At 38.5% G+C, this 17,313-nt stretch overlaps 2 protein-coding genes across 2 annotated transcripts; one reads left to right on the top strand and one right to left on the bottom strand.

The window, feature by feature from the left end:
* Window positions 1-246: 246 nt before the first annotated feature.
* On the bottom strand, window positions 247-1,188 carry LOC142853575 (olfactory receptor 2H2-like). The gene has a single exon (XM_075978734.1). The coding sequence runs from the start codon at window positions 1,186-1,188 to the stop codon at window positions 247-249; it is 942 nt and encodes a 313-aa protein (XP_075834849.1).
* Window positions 1,189-16,135: 14,947 nt separating this feature from the next.
* Window positions 16,136-17,104, top strand: LOC142853574 (olfactory receptor 2B11-like). Its single transcript, XM_075978733.1, has one exon. The coding sequence runs from the start codon at window positions 16,136-16,138 to the stop codon at window positions 17,102-17,104; it is 969 nt and encodes a 322-aa protein (XP_075834848.1).
* The last annotated feature ends 209 nt before the right edge of the window (window positions 17,105-17,313 follow it).

Below are 17,313 nucleotides of genomic sequence, written 5' to 3'. Positions count from 1 at the left end.
CAAATCTGTATTATATTGTTCAAGAAAATGACTATTAAAATAATTTATCTGTCATGTTGTGCCTGAATAAGCACTTTGAAGAAATTGTGGGTCTGTCTAACCAATAACTGATGAATAAAGTTAACACTACACCCCAAATAAAATGAAGTTATTCTTAATATTGGAGGTAAGCTACCTTAAGGTTTTGATCTATGATTGTTCTGTCTTTTCAAGTAAAGAATCAGAAGCATATGTTAGCTTCTTTAGTTATCTGTGAGAACTCCAAATTCTCCACCCCAATCTTACCACTGCTCCCTTTACCTCCTTGTTCCTTAGTGTATAGATGAGGGGGTTAAGAGTCGGAGTTATTACAGTGTAGAAAAGGGTGAGAAACTTGCCCCGTTCATGAGCATAGTGAGTCTTAGGTTGAAGATAGACACCTGTGACAGTACCATAGAAGAGGGAGACAACAAGGAGGTGAGAAGTGCATGTGCCAAATGCTTTTCTCTGCCCTGCCGTTGATTTCATCTTCAGCACAGATTTCACAATAGCAGCATAGGAGGAAAGGATGATGACCAAGGGCAGCACTAGGAGAATAACACTGGCTATGGACATCTGCACTTCATTGTAGGTAGTGTCTGCGCTGGAGAGCTGAATCAGGGCTGGAACTTCACATACAATGTCATCTACCACCCGGTGGGAGCAAAAGGGCAATCTGAGGGTAGCAGAAGACTGGATCAGAGACTGAATCAGGCCAGCACCCCAAGCAAGGACAGCCAGTTGCACACAGACTTTGGGGTGCATGACAGTTGTATATCTTAGGGGATGACACACTGCTACATAGCGGTCCACAGCCATGACAACAAGAAGAACACATTCGGTGGCACCAAGCCACAGGAAGATGTAGAGCTGAGTGGCGCAGCCATGATAGGTGATAATCTTATTTGGACCTCCCAAATTAACCAGCATCTGAGGAACACAGCTGCTGGTGAAACAAATATCTAATAAGGAAAGATTGGAAAGGAAGAAATACATGGGGATTTGAAGTTTTGGATCCTTCAAGGAAATGAGAATTATGATTGTATTTCCAGCAAGAGTCAAACAGTAAAAGATCAAAATGACCCCAAAAAGTACCTTCTCTAAATATGGCCTGTCTGAGAAGCCACGGAGGATGAAATTGCCATGGCTGTCATTACAAACTGTGGCCATGCTTTCTGGACAATCACCTCTTCAGGAGATGACACCAAAATGATTGTTCAAAAGCTTGTGAAGATCCTTACAAGCAGAAAGCAAGTCAGTGCAAATTGTTTGATTCCTTCTTACTTAAGAATATGAAGTTAGCCTGTAATGCTTAGGGGAGAAATAATAGATTGAGTGAGTAGTTTAATACTTGATATCTGCCATACATTCTTTTTTTTCGAGACAGGGTTTCTCTGTAGCTTTGGTGCCCGTCCCGGAACTAGCTCTTGTAGACCAGGCTGGCCTCGAACTCCCAGAGATCCGCCTGCCTCTGCCTCCTGAGTGCTGGGATTAAAGACGTGCGCCACCACCGCCCGGCTCCATACATTCTTTTTATCTTTGATGCTTTATATCTGTAGCTCTTCAAGGTAAACTGGGCAAAATATACTTACTTTCTAGTAAAACCACTTTGCTAAATATTAAATATGCTGCTTATTTGTTATTGAAGACAGCATTTGCTACATTTACTGAATTACAGACTATGCAATGCTTATTATCTTTTACTTTCTCTTGTATTTTGTGCATCTTAATTTATCTATTTTCTTCTGGTTTATATCCCTACTCTGTATTTTTCATTTCTTTCTTTTTGGCTTCTTCTCACACCCCCTTCATCTTTTTCATTCCTCCTTTTCACTTTGCCTTTTGAACTCCGAGCTTGAGTCATCACTTAGTCTTTATGCTGTGTGATCTTGTGAGTGGATTTGATCTTCTGCTTATCTATCTTCATAGGAAAAAAAAACAAAACCCTTAAAATAATAACTCAACTTCCCCAAGTAACTTCTGAGTTAATGTGATCATACACATCTCTATGCAATGTCCTTTTCATCCAGTAAAGATTAACACTTGGTCTTTCATACAAGAATTCCTCATTCTCCATTTTGTGGTAAATTTGACTCTAAAATATTAATTCCTAAATTTTATGTATTAGGATATTCACATATTTTAAGGGGTGATGATGAAGAATAATAATGAAAGTGAACTGGATAAACAAAAATCTTGCAATTAGTATTAAAACATTTTAAGTAAGTAAAAACCAAATAAGTACAAATAATTTAATGTCATATATGCAATTGGGCTTTGCTTTGGGAAAGACATATTGAAGCAGATTTGGCTGAATGTTTCACAGTCAGTATTTATTATAATTAAAAATGTTAAAGTGTGGATTGCTCCCAGGAAAAGTTTTTTTTCAGAGCACTTAGATGCATAATGCAAATTTTACCATGTTTTGTTTACTTTATTCATAGTTTTTACTCTTTCATGGATTCTAGAACATTCATATACTGTTTCTGTAATGTTATCTTTTCAGTGTCATTTATCCTTTATAGTCTCTATAATTTTTGAACTGTGGTGATATATTTGCACTTTCCCTGTGAATATGAGTATAATACAGTCACAGAAGGCTAATTGCTGTTTTGAGGAATTTTGTTTCCTGTATCTGTATCTACAGTCTCATTCTGTCCTTTGAGTTTTATCAAACTGTTTACAGTAACTGACTACAGATTCTGTCTGTTTCCTCGCTTGAGTAGCAGTGTCTCTATGTCTGCATTTCTTGGATTCTATATATCAGTTTATCTACATTTAACCTCCCATCTTCTAATTAATTACTGATCATTTCAGGAAATATATTTTCCCAGGATCAACTGTTTATACACTGTTTTTCATTAGGAGACAGTCTTCACTTAACTGGTTTTCATTATACAAAATTCAATAATTCTCTTTGTCTATTCTTGTTCAGATTTCCATTTTCAAGAAAATAATAATTATCTCTTGATTGTTATTTCAACTCACCTTTTTTACTTTTTTCAGCTTTATACATGGAGTTCAAATAAACACATGATGACCTTCTGATCCATATGAACACAAATTAAAAAGACAGCATTTGTATATTTCTCTTAAAATTGATGTCTCTGGTTCAGATATAGCTTGTCACTTGAGCACTGGTCTTATTTCATCAAACTACTGAGTCCTCCGTGAACTCATGTTCATTGCACACAATCTGACAGTTGTCCACTTTAGAATTCTAGTATATACTCCTCTCTCTGTCTTGAGGCCTCAAACCATGAGAGACCATTTTGCATATGAACAATAGTTTCCCAGAAACATTGAGTCTTAATAACCCAAGGGAAATCCTCAACTGAAGATGATTGTAAGTGGATAAATGCTTAACCAGTCTTCCTTCAGGTACAAATGTCCTTTATCTGGACAGCCCTGAAAAAAAGATATAACCATTCCATAAAACTTGGTTATCACCCTAATACCTGGTTATCAAAATTTTATATTGTGTTTCCTATTTATTTAGTTCATTCTCCTTTCTCCTATTACACTTAACTTAGTATCACAGCCAAAGTTATTTAACTTCACCTACATCTTTAGCTAAATTCCTGCAATTAGGAGAACCTAAATAAAAAGAGAATGGTAGAAATTGACTTAGAAGTAAGTACCATAGAAGAATATTAGTAAATAAATCATGCATCAGTCAGATAACCAAGGATCCTGAACTGTTAAATAATCATGGTAACTCCCATCATGTGCCAACATCACCATCACTCATAATCATTCTCACTAATGGCTTTAGATGAGGAAGTTGAAGGAGTTCTAGCAAGCCTGAGCATGGCAAACATAGGCATAAGCATGACAGATATTGTAGACTTTTCTTTTCTCTTGCTAAAACCATTAAATTTCTAAAACTAGCTCCTAAGATCTATTCCCATATTTGGCCACTGAATCATTCCTGAGACGAAACACCAAGGTTCAACAATCAAAATTCAATATTTGGCTAGTATGTCCAATCAGGATTTACCAACTCCGCCTAGCACAGACTCCTGTCCTTTCCCACTAATAACCCAGTCCTACAGAAACACTCCATCTTGATTCTCTTGCTCTTGTTCTCTTGTTGTACTTGTTTGCTGCTACTGCTGCCTCCTACTACCACCATCACCGCCTTTCCTCCCCATGGCAATAAATCTGCTTTGTGCTGAGAATTTGATATCTGGGTATGTCCTTTACTGGTTCCAGGGGAACAACCTCTGTAGCATGAATAATAAAAACCCAGAGACAGATACAGGGATTTGCAGGGAGCCGGACAAGATCGCCATTACAAGATGGTGCCTACATCCTGTCTTGTTGGAAATAAACAACTCCATATTTGGCTAAGCCTTTGAGAGCTGCCTGTCCCCTGCTTCCCGCATGCTCGGTGGATAAGGGTCCCTGGGCCTATCCTGATGCAGTCTGGTGTCAGCTGTTGGTGGCAGCCAATCACAGGGCGACCTGTGTGCCATTTCCATATATAAGCAGCTGCCTTAGTGCTCTCGGGCCCCTTCGCTTCATGCTCTCTCTCAACCAAGGGCACTCCAGTAAAGCGTGATCTGAGAAGAATCCTCGTGTGGTGGTTGTTCTTTCTCGCTGGTCGAGAAGTCCGCCACAGGGATTAATGCTTATGATCAGAGAAACAGAGCAGTAAGTCACTAGAAAGACCTTTTACCTCTACCAATGCTCAGACCAAAGGGGCAATCTTCAGACTGCCTAGATTGTGCTGTGTCTCCACCAAATCTCAGACCCCACACTCCGACGAGTTCCTGTCTCTTTCCCTTCATATTCCTCCCTCCAACCAGCCATTCCACTCCTGTCTCCACTTCCCTAGTGCTGGGATTAAAGGGATGAGATCACAAGTACTGGGATTAAAGGTGTGTGATGCCCAAACGATAGGATTATAGGTATGAGCCACCCCACCTGGATCTGTTTTTGGTTCAATCTTGCATAGCCCAATGTAATTTTGAATTTACAGAGATCTGTCTGCCTCTGTCTCCCAAACCTGGTATTAAAGGTGTGTGCCATCACTCCCTGGTCTCTAGTGGTTTAGCTTTGCACGCTGATCTTCAGGCAAACTTTATTTATCAAATAAATAATATTAGATATAATAATATCAAAATATTAAAATACAAGAAAAATTATTCAACCTGACATCACCTTGCTGTAGGAATTCCTACAGCCAGTAGCCTTAAATTACCCTCCCACTTGGGCGTGGCCTGTTATACTGTTTATACTGATATAAAGCACTTCTGGCCTCTTTTATGGCTGCGGGATTCGGTTGCTGTTCTCCATTCCAGCAGAGGATATTGATCTGTGAGTCTACCCCTAAATAATGACCCTCTATTGTTCTCAGTTCTGAGCTAGTGTGGGATTTCTTTTAAGCGTCCTTCTTCATATGGCGCCCCATGTGGATTCAGACTCCACACCTACCCAGGGATGGCCTGAGGGCCTACCTGATCCACAACCCAGAAAGTCTTCCAACCCTGCCCGCTTGGCTTGCTTTTACCTAAGTGGCTTTTATTTTATTTTATTTATTTTTTTGTAGAACCCCTGCCACAGTGGTGCTAACTGCATGCGGGGACTTGGAAATTTCCCAGTGCACGTGTGCCCCCTGCCCTCATTGCTGTGTTCCTTGCTGCTTGAAGTCTCTTGCACAGCTTCTGGTTTGTGCTCCCTGCCTGTGAGTTCTGGTTTCTTGCTCTGTGTATTGAATTGATTTAATTGCTTTTAATTTGTCAGGCAAAGCATATTTCTCAGTATTGACCCAGCACCAAGGTGGTAATCTAAAGCGGCTGAAGACCTTTCGTGTCGCCACTGGCTGAATCCTTGTTAGTTGTGACTCTGCAAACACAACACCTACTGGACAATAAATATTATTACACCTAAAACAATTTACCAGATCTCATAACAGGTAATTAATAAAACAATATGGCAGACAACATTAACATTAAAACTTTTAGTAACTTTTTTGCTAATACCATGGATTGTGGTCTGCAAGCCTTATGTGGGTATGGTGATGATGTGGGAGTGTCATATATCAATCTGTTGATTTCATTGGTTAAGCAATAAAGAAACTGCTTGGCCCTGATAGGTTAAAACATAGGTGGGAGGAGTAAACAGAACAGAATGCTGGGAGGAAGAGGACGTGAGCTCAGAGCCACCATGCAGCTCTCTCCTAGGCAGATGCGATGCAGCCAGCCACCAGGTCAGACATGCTGAATCTTTCCTGGTAAGTGCACCTCGTGGTGCTACACAGATGATTAGAAATGGGCTAAATTAATATATGAGAATTAGCCTAGAAGAGGCTAGATAGAAATGGGCCAAACAGTGTTTAAATGAATACAGTTTCCATGTAATTATTTCGGGGCATAAGCTAGCCAGGTGGCAGGAAGCAGCCCGCTGCTCCTATTACAACATGGTGATACATCCTTTTATTATTTTTTTCTTCTTACTATATCCTTAAGAAAGAATATGGCACTTTTAGAAATGATACAGTCTTTTTTTCAGCAGATTATTTTTTATTACTTTATAAATAATACCATTCAAAATTTCCACTTGCTCCCCTCCCCTCACTTCCCTCTCACTGTCCCACTTACCCTCCCCCTCCAGTCCTAAGAGAGGGCAGAGTACCCTGCCCTGTGGGAAGTCCAAGGTCCTCCCCTCTACATCCAGGCTTAGGAAGGTATGCATCCAAATAGAATAGGATTCCAAAAAGCCAGTACATGCAGTAGAGACAAATCCCAGTGCCATTATCACTGACTTCTCAATCTGCCCCAATTATCAGCCACATTCAGAGGGTCCAGTTTGATCCCCTGCTCATTCAGTCCCAGTCCAGCTGCATTTGGTGAGTTCCCATTAGCTCAGGCACACTGTCTCAGTGGGTGGACCAACCCCTTGTGGTCCTGACTTTCTTGCTCATATTCTCCCTCCCTCTGCTCTTCAACTGGACTTTGGGAGCTCAGTCCAGTGCTCCATTGTGGGTCTCTGTTTCTATCTCCATCCATTGCTGGATGAAGGTTATATGGTGATATTCAAGATAGTCATCAGTCTGACTACAGGACAAGGCCAGTTCAGGCACCCTCTCCTCCAATGCTCAGGGTCCTAGCTGGGGACATCTCCGTGGACACCTGAGAACCCCTCTAGAGCCAAGCCTCTTGCCAACCCAAAAATGGCTCCCTTAATTAAGATAGCATCTTCCCTGCTCCCATACCCATCCTTCCTTCATCTCAATCATCCCACTCCCCCAAGCTCTCCCAACACTCCTCTTCTCCCTTTACTCTCCCCCTCTTCTCTTTCCCATCCTTACCCCCATCCCCTTGCTCCCAACTTTTTCCTGGAGATCTGGTCTGCTTCCAGTTTCCAGGAGGATCTATATATGTTTTTCTGTGGGTTCACCTTATTACTTAGCTTCTCTAGGATCGTAAACTATAGGTTCAATATCCTTTGTTTATGTGTAGAATCCAAGAATGAGTGAGTACATACCACTTTTGGGGTCTGGTTTATCTCACTCAGGATAGTGTTTTCTATTTCCATCCATTTGCATGCAAAATACAAGATGTCATTGTTTTTTTTACTGCTGAACAGTACTCTAATGTGTAGATGTGCAACACTTTATTTATCTATTCTTCCATTGAGGGGCATCTAGGTTGTTTCCAGGTTCTGGCTATTACCAATAATGCTACTATGAACATAGTTGAACAAATGCTTTTGTAGTATGATTGGGCAACTCTTGGGTATATTCCCAAGAGTGGTATTGCTGGATCCTGAGGTAGGTTGACTCCCAATTTTCTGAGAAACCACTACACTGATTTCCAAAGTGGTTGCACAAATTTGAATTCCCACCAGCAATGGATGAGTGTTCCCCTTACTCCACATCCTCTTCCAGCATAGGCTATCATTGGTGTTTTTTTTTATTTTAGCCATTCTGACAGGTGTAAGATAGTATCTCAAAGTTGTTTTGATTTGCATTTCCCTGATAGCTAAGGAAGATGAGCATGTCCTTAAGGATCTTTTGGCCATTTGAAATTCTTCTGTTGAGAATTCTCTGTTCAGTTCAGTACCCCATTTTAATTGGGTTATTTAGAATTTTAATATCTAGTTTCTTGAGTTCTTTATATATTTTGAGATCAGACCTTTGTCTGATGTGGGGTTGGTGAAGATATGCTCCCATTAAGTAGGTTGTCTTTTGTCTTAATGACTGTGTCCTTTGCTTTACAGAAGCTTCTTAGTTTCAGGAGGCCCCATTTATTCATTATTGCTCTTATTGTCTGTGCTACTGAGGTTATATGTAGGAAGTGATCTCCTGTGCCCATGTATTGCAGGATATTTCTCACTTTCTCTTTTATCAGGTTCAGTGTGGTCGGATTTATATTGAGTTCTTTAATCCATGTGGACTTGAGTTTTGTGCATGGTGATAGATATGGATCTATTTTCATTCTTCTACAGGTTGACATCCAGTTACGCCAGCACCATTTGTTAAAGATGCTCTCTCCCATTCTATAATTTTAGCTTCCTTGTCAAAAATCAGGTGTTCATAGGTTTGTGGATTAATATCCAGGTCTTCAGTTCGATTCCATTGGTCAACGTCTCTGTTTTTATGCCAATACCAAGCTGTTTTCATTACTGTAGCTCTGTAATAGAGTTTGAAGTCAGGGATGGTAATGCCTCCGGAAGTTCCTTTATTGTATAGCATTGTTTTGGCTATCCTGGGTTTTTTGTTTTTCCATATAAAGTTGATTATTGTTCTTTCAAGGTCTGTGAAGAATTTTGTTGGCATTTTGATGGGAATTGCATTGAATTTATAGATTGTCCTTGGTAGAATTGCCATTCTTAGTATGTTGATCCTACCAATCCAAGAGCATGGGGGATCCTTCCATTTTCTGGTGTTCTTTTAAATTTCTTTCTTCAAAGCCTTAAAGTTCTTGTAAAATAGATCTTTCACTTCCTTGGTTAGTTTTACCCCCAAGATACTTTATGCTATTTGTGGCTATCGTAAAAGGTGAAGTTTCTCTGATTTCCCTCTCTGCTTCTCTATCCTTTGTGTATAAGAGGGCTACTGATTTTTTTGAACTGACCTTGTATCCTGCCATATCACTGAAGGTATTTTTCAGCTGTAGAAGGTCTTTGGTAGAGTTTTTAGGGTCACTTATGTACACTATCATATCATCTGCAAATAATGAAAGAAGATGTGCTACATTGAAGGGGTTTTGCTTTTGTTTCCACAGGAGAAGAAAAACTATGGGTATCATCAAAATTAATAAAGATTTGGCTTGAAAAGGAGAAACCTCTTGAAAGAGAAGTGACAGCTCATTGGTGACAACCATAGAGGTGGTCAGTAGGGTTGGGGCAGGATTCTGTTCTTATCTTTGCAGGAAAATACTCATCTTCAAAAGGCCAAGAGACCCTGGACATCTAAATGCCTAAAGAGGAAAAGACAATTATCCAGATAGGATCACCAAGCAAAACGAATTATGACTAATGAGGACATGTCATTTGAGGGTGAGAATCTCAAAAACATAAACTAAAATATTAATCATGATTCACTTAAAAATCAAAGCTGTCTTTGGAGTTAGACACTGTCTCTGTCCTTCTTTAAATCCAAGCATGCTGTTAAAATAAGAATTCAGAATTTCTGTCTCATGTCAGGAGTCATGATATGGGACAGAAAGAAAAAATAATTTAGAAAAAAAGTATTTTTCTTTATACCTATTTTTGTCTCTATTGTACCTTTCATTGAATATATATATATATGTGTGTGTGTGTGTGTGTGTATGTCTATATAAGTAATGTTTAAGTTTTCCACAATGAACAATGAATTTTCCTGCAGTGATCTTTGAAGTTTCCAGGAAGAAGATCGGGCCCCAAAACAACTCCACCTAGTTGATATGACGTCATGATGCTGACAGCGCTACTATAAGATCTGTTTAGGTACCAGCTGCTCAAGATTGTTCCAACTTGGTTAGCTGATATGGTGCCCTTTTTACAATGTTCTGGCTGGAACTCCAAATAGGAGCCTCAGAAAAATCCTACCAAATACCCAGAGATACCAGACAGAAATCTTGGAACCTAATTATCATCTTACTTTCACGGGATTCCATCAAAAGGACATCACCCTCATGACAGTTGGAAGTAATTCTAGAAGATGACATGCCCTCTCACAACAAAGATACGTGCATTGTCTTAGTTAGGGCTACTATTGCTATGATGAAACACCATGGCCAGAAACAAGTTGAGAAAAAAATGTTTTATTTGGCTTATACTTTCATACTGTGGTCCATCATGGAAGGAAACCATGGCAAGAACTCAAACAGGTCAGAAATCTGCAGGCAGGAGCTGATGCAGAGACCACAGAGGGTGCTGCTTACTGGCTTGTTCATCATCACCTGCTCAGTCTGCTTTCTTATAGAACCCAGAACCACCAGCCCAGGGATTGTACCACCCACAGTGAGCTATGGCCTCCAGGAGGTATTTTCCCAATTGAGGTTCCCTTCTCTCAGATGACTCTAGCTTTTTTACAGTTGACATAAAATTAGCCAGCACAGGCATATATAAAGTATATATAATGTAAATTATATATAAATTATAATGTAATTAAAGACGGTGCTAGTTTAAAAATGTGGCAGTTGTAGATTCTCCTCCAAAATTGATGACCTCACAAGCCCCAGGAAGTTGGCTTGGTTCTAGTACAACATATAGTTTCCTTGTATAGCTAAAGTTTGTGTGTGTGTGTACATATGTAGTTTAAATGAAATCTTTCTTTCTAGGTTGAAAATTCTCCCTATAAGAATCACATACTATCTAAACAACCCCACACCATGAATGAAAAGCTTCCTTTGAGCTGCTAGTCAGGGCTGCCCAAGAGACTACCCAGTACTCCAAACCAGCTGTCATATCAGTGTCTACTCTTTCTCTTAACATCCGTAAGAGACAGCCGTGGAAGAAATACCAGAGGGTTGGAGGACAGAGAAAAGGGACATAAACACCCAGCACAAGTGCAGCAAAAAAGTGGTACTCAGATATCAGTAACTGTTTAGAAGGACTATGGAATTGGTGGGAAAAGAGAAACACCTCTACTTGTACCTGTTTTTCAAAGTGTTTGAATTTACTTCTCAAATTAATGTACATTTGGATTATTAAATGCTTATAATACACACTGAAATATTCCCAATAACACAGATTTCCTAATGTTGCTGCAAGGTCAGAGTGAATATGGTTATTAGAATTAGATACATTGGTTGTTTATGAATCTACGAGGAACAAATCTAAAACTGCTGCATAGCCTATGTGAGAAAATTGTAAAAGTGAATGTAAGAGTATATAGTAGGTATTACTCAGTAAGCAAATGGCACATTACTTTCTCATCACTGCCTTTTTATTGTGATAAAATATTAAATATTTAGAAGATTTTGAGTATTTCCAGAATACTCATAGTGGATACTGTATTTTCATTACATATTATTTTAGTTATTCTCATCATTTTTATACTTTATTGTTATATCTTTAAAAAGGTGATATACCAAAAAATTCTTAATTCCCCCCAAAAAACCTGATTCATACAAGCTCATCTTTAATTGTATAGATTTTAGCTCATATTCAGTGCATTGGGAAATGGAAACTCTTTTAAAATGCATTTCCACTGAGACAGATTGGCTCCAAGCCTCAGGAAGAGGTAACTAATTGTGTTCATGTGAAGCATGTCCTCAGAGAATTCTTTCCCAAGGAACTGTCTCTGTCTAGTCACTCAGGAAAATGGTAAATGAGTTGTCTATGGAAACAATTCCCAAGAGTCTCAGAAATAGCAAAGAACGATGATAATTTAAAAGCCTTCTTGGTGTTTGCTTTTATTGTCTTCCTAACTTGAACTTTCCCTCCACTTTGGCACCTTTGTATGAACTGAAAACCTGAGAGTTCTGAAACAAAACTCCTACCTTCATTAGAGTATCTTTGCTTCTGAAAAGGAAAAAGTCAAATACCTTTCTTTATAATCACTTTTTAGCAAATAAAGCGTACTCATCAAAATACGGTAAGTAAAGAGACACTTGTATTAACAAGCAGGCTCTCCCAAGAAATGTAGAAAATTGGGCTGCAGTGTTTAATTGCTACACAGAAGTGACAGCTTCATTCTAAAGTCATTTATAAGCTTTGGTGTATGTCTTTCAATTGCTCTATGAACAGCTAGACTTTAATTTGTAACTCATTTCTTTCTAAGTCTATCACTGAAACCAAACTTAGAAGCCCTTCAGTTTTCATAAGTACTATGGATGCTGATTACCTTAGTGAAGTATTAATGCTTTCGTCAGTCATCTGACCTCATAAAACATGTTCAAAACACGATTAATTTTTTCATGTTTAATCCAATGCTTTAGTCTCTGATTTTAATTAAGGGTGTTTTCAAAATAAACATGGCTTTTTTTGCAACATCCAAACCCCAAAAGAACTGTAAATATAAATGAAATTCTGTGCAATATCAAACTGAATATGAATATGTTATGCTAATATGAAAATGCAAGCAGAAATATGGACAGCATGGCAACAGAAAATCATCCTGTAATTTATCAATGATTTTAAACTCTCTTAGATGTATACAGCCCTGTGAGTTGAAATAGTGATCAATCACTGAATAAGAAAATAAAAATCTCTCTCCTGTTTCCATCCCCACCTGCCCCCAGTCCACCCACAAAATCTAAATGACCTTTTCCCAGGGAGATCCTTGATACACCCCAGACTTCTTCTCTTTATCTAACTTCTCTGGGTCTATGGATTGCATTATGTTTATTCTTTACTTAATATCTGCTTATAAATGAGTACATACGATGTTTGATTTTCTGGGTCTCGGTTGTGTCAGGATGGCTTGTTTTAGTTTCGTCCATTTTTTGTTGGACTCCTCACAGTGGAAGTGGGGGTGTCTCTGACCCTTTTCCTCATGCTGGGTTACCTCATCCATCCGTGGCATGAGGGTTTATGTCTCTTAGAGTCTTACTGAGTCTTATAATGTCATGTTTGGTTGGTATCACTGGAAGGCCTGTTCTTTTCTAAAGGTAAAACAAAGGAGCAGCTGATCTGGGGGAGAGAGATGTATTGGGTGGACTGGTAGGAGAGGATGGAGTGGAAACCATCATCAAGATGTATTTTATGAGAGAAGAATCAAGAAAAAGATAAAATGAAAATCAAAGTCATTGAATTCAAGAGCTGTACATAATATATCCCCGAAATAACTAAAATAATCCAAAAGTGCACAGACATAAGAATAAAGATAAATGTACTAGAAGGGAAGTCTCATTCATCTCAGCAGAAATAGGAAGGGAAAGGTAGAGTACACATTAAAATGAGCGTTAGATTAACTTAACTATGAAAGAATTTATAGAGGCCAAATCTAAAATTACTCTTTGTAAAACTACTGGTTCACATATGTTTCAAAACTATGACTATAGCCATGTCAAATAAACAGTATTCAGTAATGTGCATATGTTACATTTTTGAAAATACTTATTTTACAATCATGATACAAAACTCTTATTTCATATTTCTTCTACAACTTATTCACATGAAATAAGAGTCTAGTCTACAATATCTGTGATATTAGAGGTGCTTTTCTAAATATCGTCAGATCAGAAGTATGCAGCATCCACATGCACCATACCCTTAGTGTCAGGTATTTACTGTGAAGTCTATAATGCTGACTTATAATCTGCCGATATTCAACTATATTTTAGGCACTGTTAATTCTTGATGTCTAGGTTAATCCATAGTTCTTAGAAAACTAACAGAACAAGTTCCTACAAGTATGTTAAAATATACAAATGAGATCTTCTGTTCCATAGCATTTGAGAACAGGTGCTAAAGGATTTTAAGAGTTGAAAAAGCTTGCTACAGTGATTATGACAAGCGCTCACTAGGAAGTTGTTGGAGAGACTGGATAGACGACTCAGCAGTTACGAATGTTGACTGCTCTTCTACAGGAGCTGGGTTCTATTTCCAGCATTAACATGGAGGCTCAAAATCATCATTAATTCCAGTTCCAGGAATCCTTTGCCCTCTTTTGGTCTCTGTGGGCACCAAACACTCATCTGGTGCACAAATATCTATACAAGGGAAACATGCCTTTATACAAAATATTTTTTATTTTGTGTTGAAAAACAGAAGTTTTGGAATGATTATTTTACTACATGGAAGTTTTTTGCTTTCTGTTTTTAATGAAGGCATCTTACCTAGGATAGCGGATAGTCAAAGAACATGATTCATATCTTAGTCTGGGTGGCCCCTTATAAAACCTCACAAAGTGGGAGAGCCTTCAGTGAAATGAGGACTGTGCATCTGCTTCTAACTATAACAAATTAGTCTGCTCTTAAGATGCTGATTTGTAGAGTAATTCAGATATGGCCAGTGGATGTAATGTTAACATCATGTTTGAATTTTTATTTTTTCAGGGATGACTTTTTATGAAACACTAATAAATAAAATGTGTATTTTTCAAGCATTGTTTTACTCTGTTCCTCGATTTTATTGTATTGCCATTTACTTTAGCTGCAAAGAAAGGCAAGAAATAAATCCAGGAAACATAAAATTGCTGGGATTTTAATGCCTCTTTGCCTGAAGTAAGATACCCGCTGAAGAACATTTCTGGAGTTGGAAACTATATTCACAATATCAGTGTGACTAACAGAAAGTAATGCATCCCTGATAATTGACCTAATTTTTATACTATAAAAAAGCATTGAGCTCATTGATAAAGAAGTATCTCTACATACTCTAACAAATAACTGATGGTCTCTTAGTGAAGCTTCTAACAGAGAGGGCAGGACCTCTCCCTGATGGTTACCTGGCTTTTGGTAACCTGTTACTTGCGCTGTATTACCTGCCCCATCTCCATGTAAGGGGAGAAGCTGAGTCCTGCCTCAACTTGATGTGCCAAGCTTTGTGTAAGTCCTTGGGAGGCCTGACTCTTTTGGAATGGAGATGGAGAAGTACATGGTGAGGGGGGTAGATAGAAAATGGGAAAAGACAGGAGGGAAGGAGGAAGGGGAAATTGGTTGGTTTATAAAATAATTGGAAAAGGTGTTACTTAAATGAAAAAGAAATTATCTCTGCAACATGGATAAATTAGCTATAATTGATCATGAATTACTGAATCTAAAACTTTCACTAAATAGTTATAAAACAAAACCAATAATAAATAAATTAATTATAATAAAAAAAATATAATAAAATAAATACCAAAAAATAACACTGTAATTGTGGCTTAACTCATTTGGTTAATAAAATAGGGGGCTGTTGGTAACTGTACTAATATGAAGAATAAATATTAACAGTGCTTAAACTGTTTGACTCAATCTCAAGTACACAAAAGAGGCTTGTTTAAATATCAAATATCCTCATTCCTCAAACAGAAGATTTGATCAATCAGCTTAGGAGAGTTCAACCATTCATGGTCAGAGCTCAGAGCTCTTCTTATCAAATTCCCTGGCTATCTCTGGACATGTTCATATGTTTCTATAATGCCTTTAGCACTGCTGTTTTAATTAGCTCCTCGGCTTTATGCCACATGTCCTTTCAGATAATCAGAAATTCCCTTTAAAATTTAGTATAATAAATAGATGATAAATAACAAGTTTTTTAGATTATTATGTTATTTTTGTGCATGTAGAAGCTATATGTATAGTGTGTGGATATGCAGACATTATGCATGCTGTGTGTTGTACATATAAAATCCAGAGTCCATTTCAAGTTTTTTCTACATATGATTACTACTTTATGTTTTGATACTGTGCCTTCAGCTAAGCTTGGAACTTATGAATTCAGCTACACTAGCCAGCCAGCAAGCTCTAGAAAAATAACCAATGTTTTCTTAAGCTGAGCTTGTATTATATTGATCTGTTCCCATTGCCAGCACTTTACCTGAGTACTGGAGATAGAACTTATGTCCTCTTGCTTTGGCAGAATGATTTATTCTGACTTATTTATCTGTGAAGCACTCCTGCCATGTTATTTCAACCACAGAATACCAACCCTGTCTTTGATAGTCCCAACCAACAAATCACGAGTCTTTGCTATTCCTATAATACTAACTTTCTTGATACTTCTTTACCATAGGTGAATCAGACTGCAAAGAATGACAATCATCAATGAAAGTCACCCAGAAGAATTCATTCTGCTTGGCTTTGCAGATCGTCCCTGGCTGGAACTCCCTCTCTTCATCATTCTACTGGTAACATATCCACTGGCCATGTTGGGAAACATTGCCATCATTCTGGTGTCCATGTTAGACCCCCATCTCCACAGTCCCATGTATTTCTTCCTCACCAACCTCTCCTTTCTGGACATGTGCTACACCACAAGCATTGTGCCTCAGATGCTAACCAACCTTGGAGGATCAACAAAGACCATCAGCTACATGAGGTGTGTAGTACAGCTTTATTTCTTCCACACAATGGGGGGCACAGAGTGTGTCCTCCTGGCTCTTATGTCCTTTGACCGCTATGTTGCCATCTGCAAACCTCTGCACTACACCCTTGTCATGAATCAGCGTACCTGCCTCCTGTTAGTGTCCACTGTGTGGCTAACAGGAATTACCTATGCTGTCTCAGAGGCCACTGTGACACTGCAATTGCCACTGTGTGGACACAATAAACTGGATCACTTGTTATGTGAGATTCCAGTTCTGATAAAAACTGCCTGTGGTGAAAAGGAGACTAATGAGCTTGCTCTCTCTGTGGTATGCATATTTTTCTTAGCTGTTCCCTTATGCTTAATTCTTGCCTCCTATGCTTGTATTGGACATGCTGTGCTTAAAATCAAGTCTTCAGAGGGAAGGAAAAAGGCCTTTGGGACATGCTCCTCTCATCTCATAGTAGTTCTCTTATTCTACGGCCCAGCCATTAGCATGTATCTTCAGCCACCCTCCTCTATTACAAAAGACCAACCCAAATTCATGGCTCTTTTCTATGGAGTAGTAACTCCTACTCTGAACCCTTTCATCTATACCCTAAGGAATAAAGATGTAAAGGGAGCTTTAAGTAAGCTATCCAGATATATTTTTAGTCCAAAGAGAAATTTTGTAGACATCAAACAAAATAGTTGACAAATCAGAGGCTTTTCATATAACTCATTTACTATACAGGGCTTGTCTTTTTTGTTTATGTGTTCTTACCGAAGATGTCATGTTACTTACATTCTTTTTAACCATGGTAAACAATAGGAGGATCGGGGGATTGCTGCCCTACGAGTTTTATGAATATGGGTGTGTGTGTAGTAGTGTGTGGTAATGAACTGCTGTCTTAAGGAAATAAG

The sequence above is a fragment of the Microtus pennsylvanicus genome, chromosome 7, assembly GCF_037038515.1.
Source record: "Microtus pennsylvanicus isolate mMicPen1 chromosome 7, mMicPen1.hap1, whole genome shotgun sequence".
NCBI lineage: Eukaryota > Metazoa > Chordata > Mammalia > Rodentia > Cricetidae > Microtus > Microtus pennsylvanicus.
The sequence above is the reverse complement of the archived record's forward strand: the minus strand, read 5'-3'. Positions and strand labels throughout refer to the sequence as shown.

What these genes read in the sequence shown, in the direction of transcription:
- LOC142853575 (XM_075978734.1), bottom strand. Translation starts at nt 1,188, where the DNA reads ATGGCCACAGTTTGTAATGACAGCCATGGCAATTTCATCCTCCGTGGC.
- LOC142853574 (XM_075978733.1), top strand. Translation starts at nt 16,136, where the DNA reads ATGACAATCATCAATGAAAGTCACCCAGAAGAATTCATTCTGCTTGGC.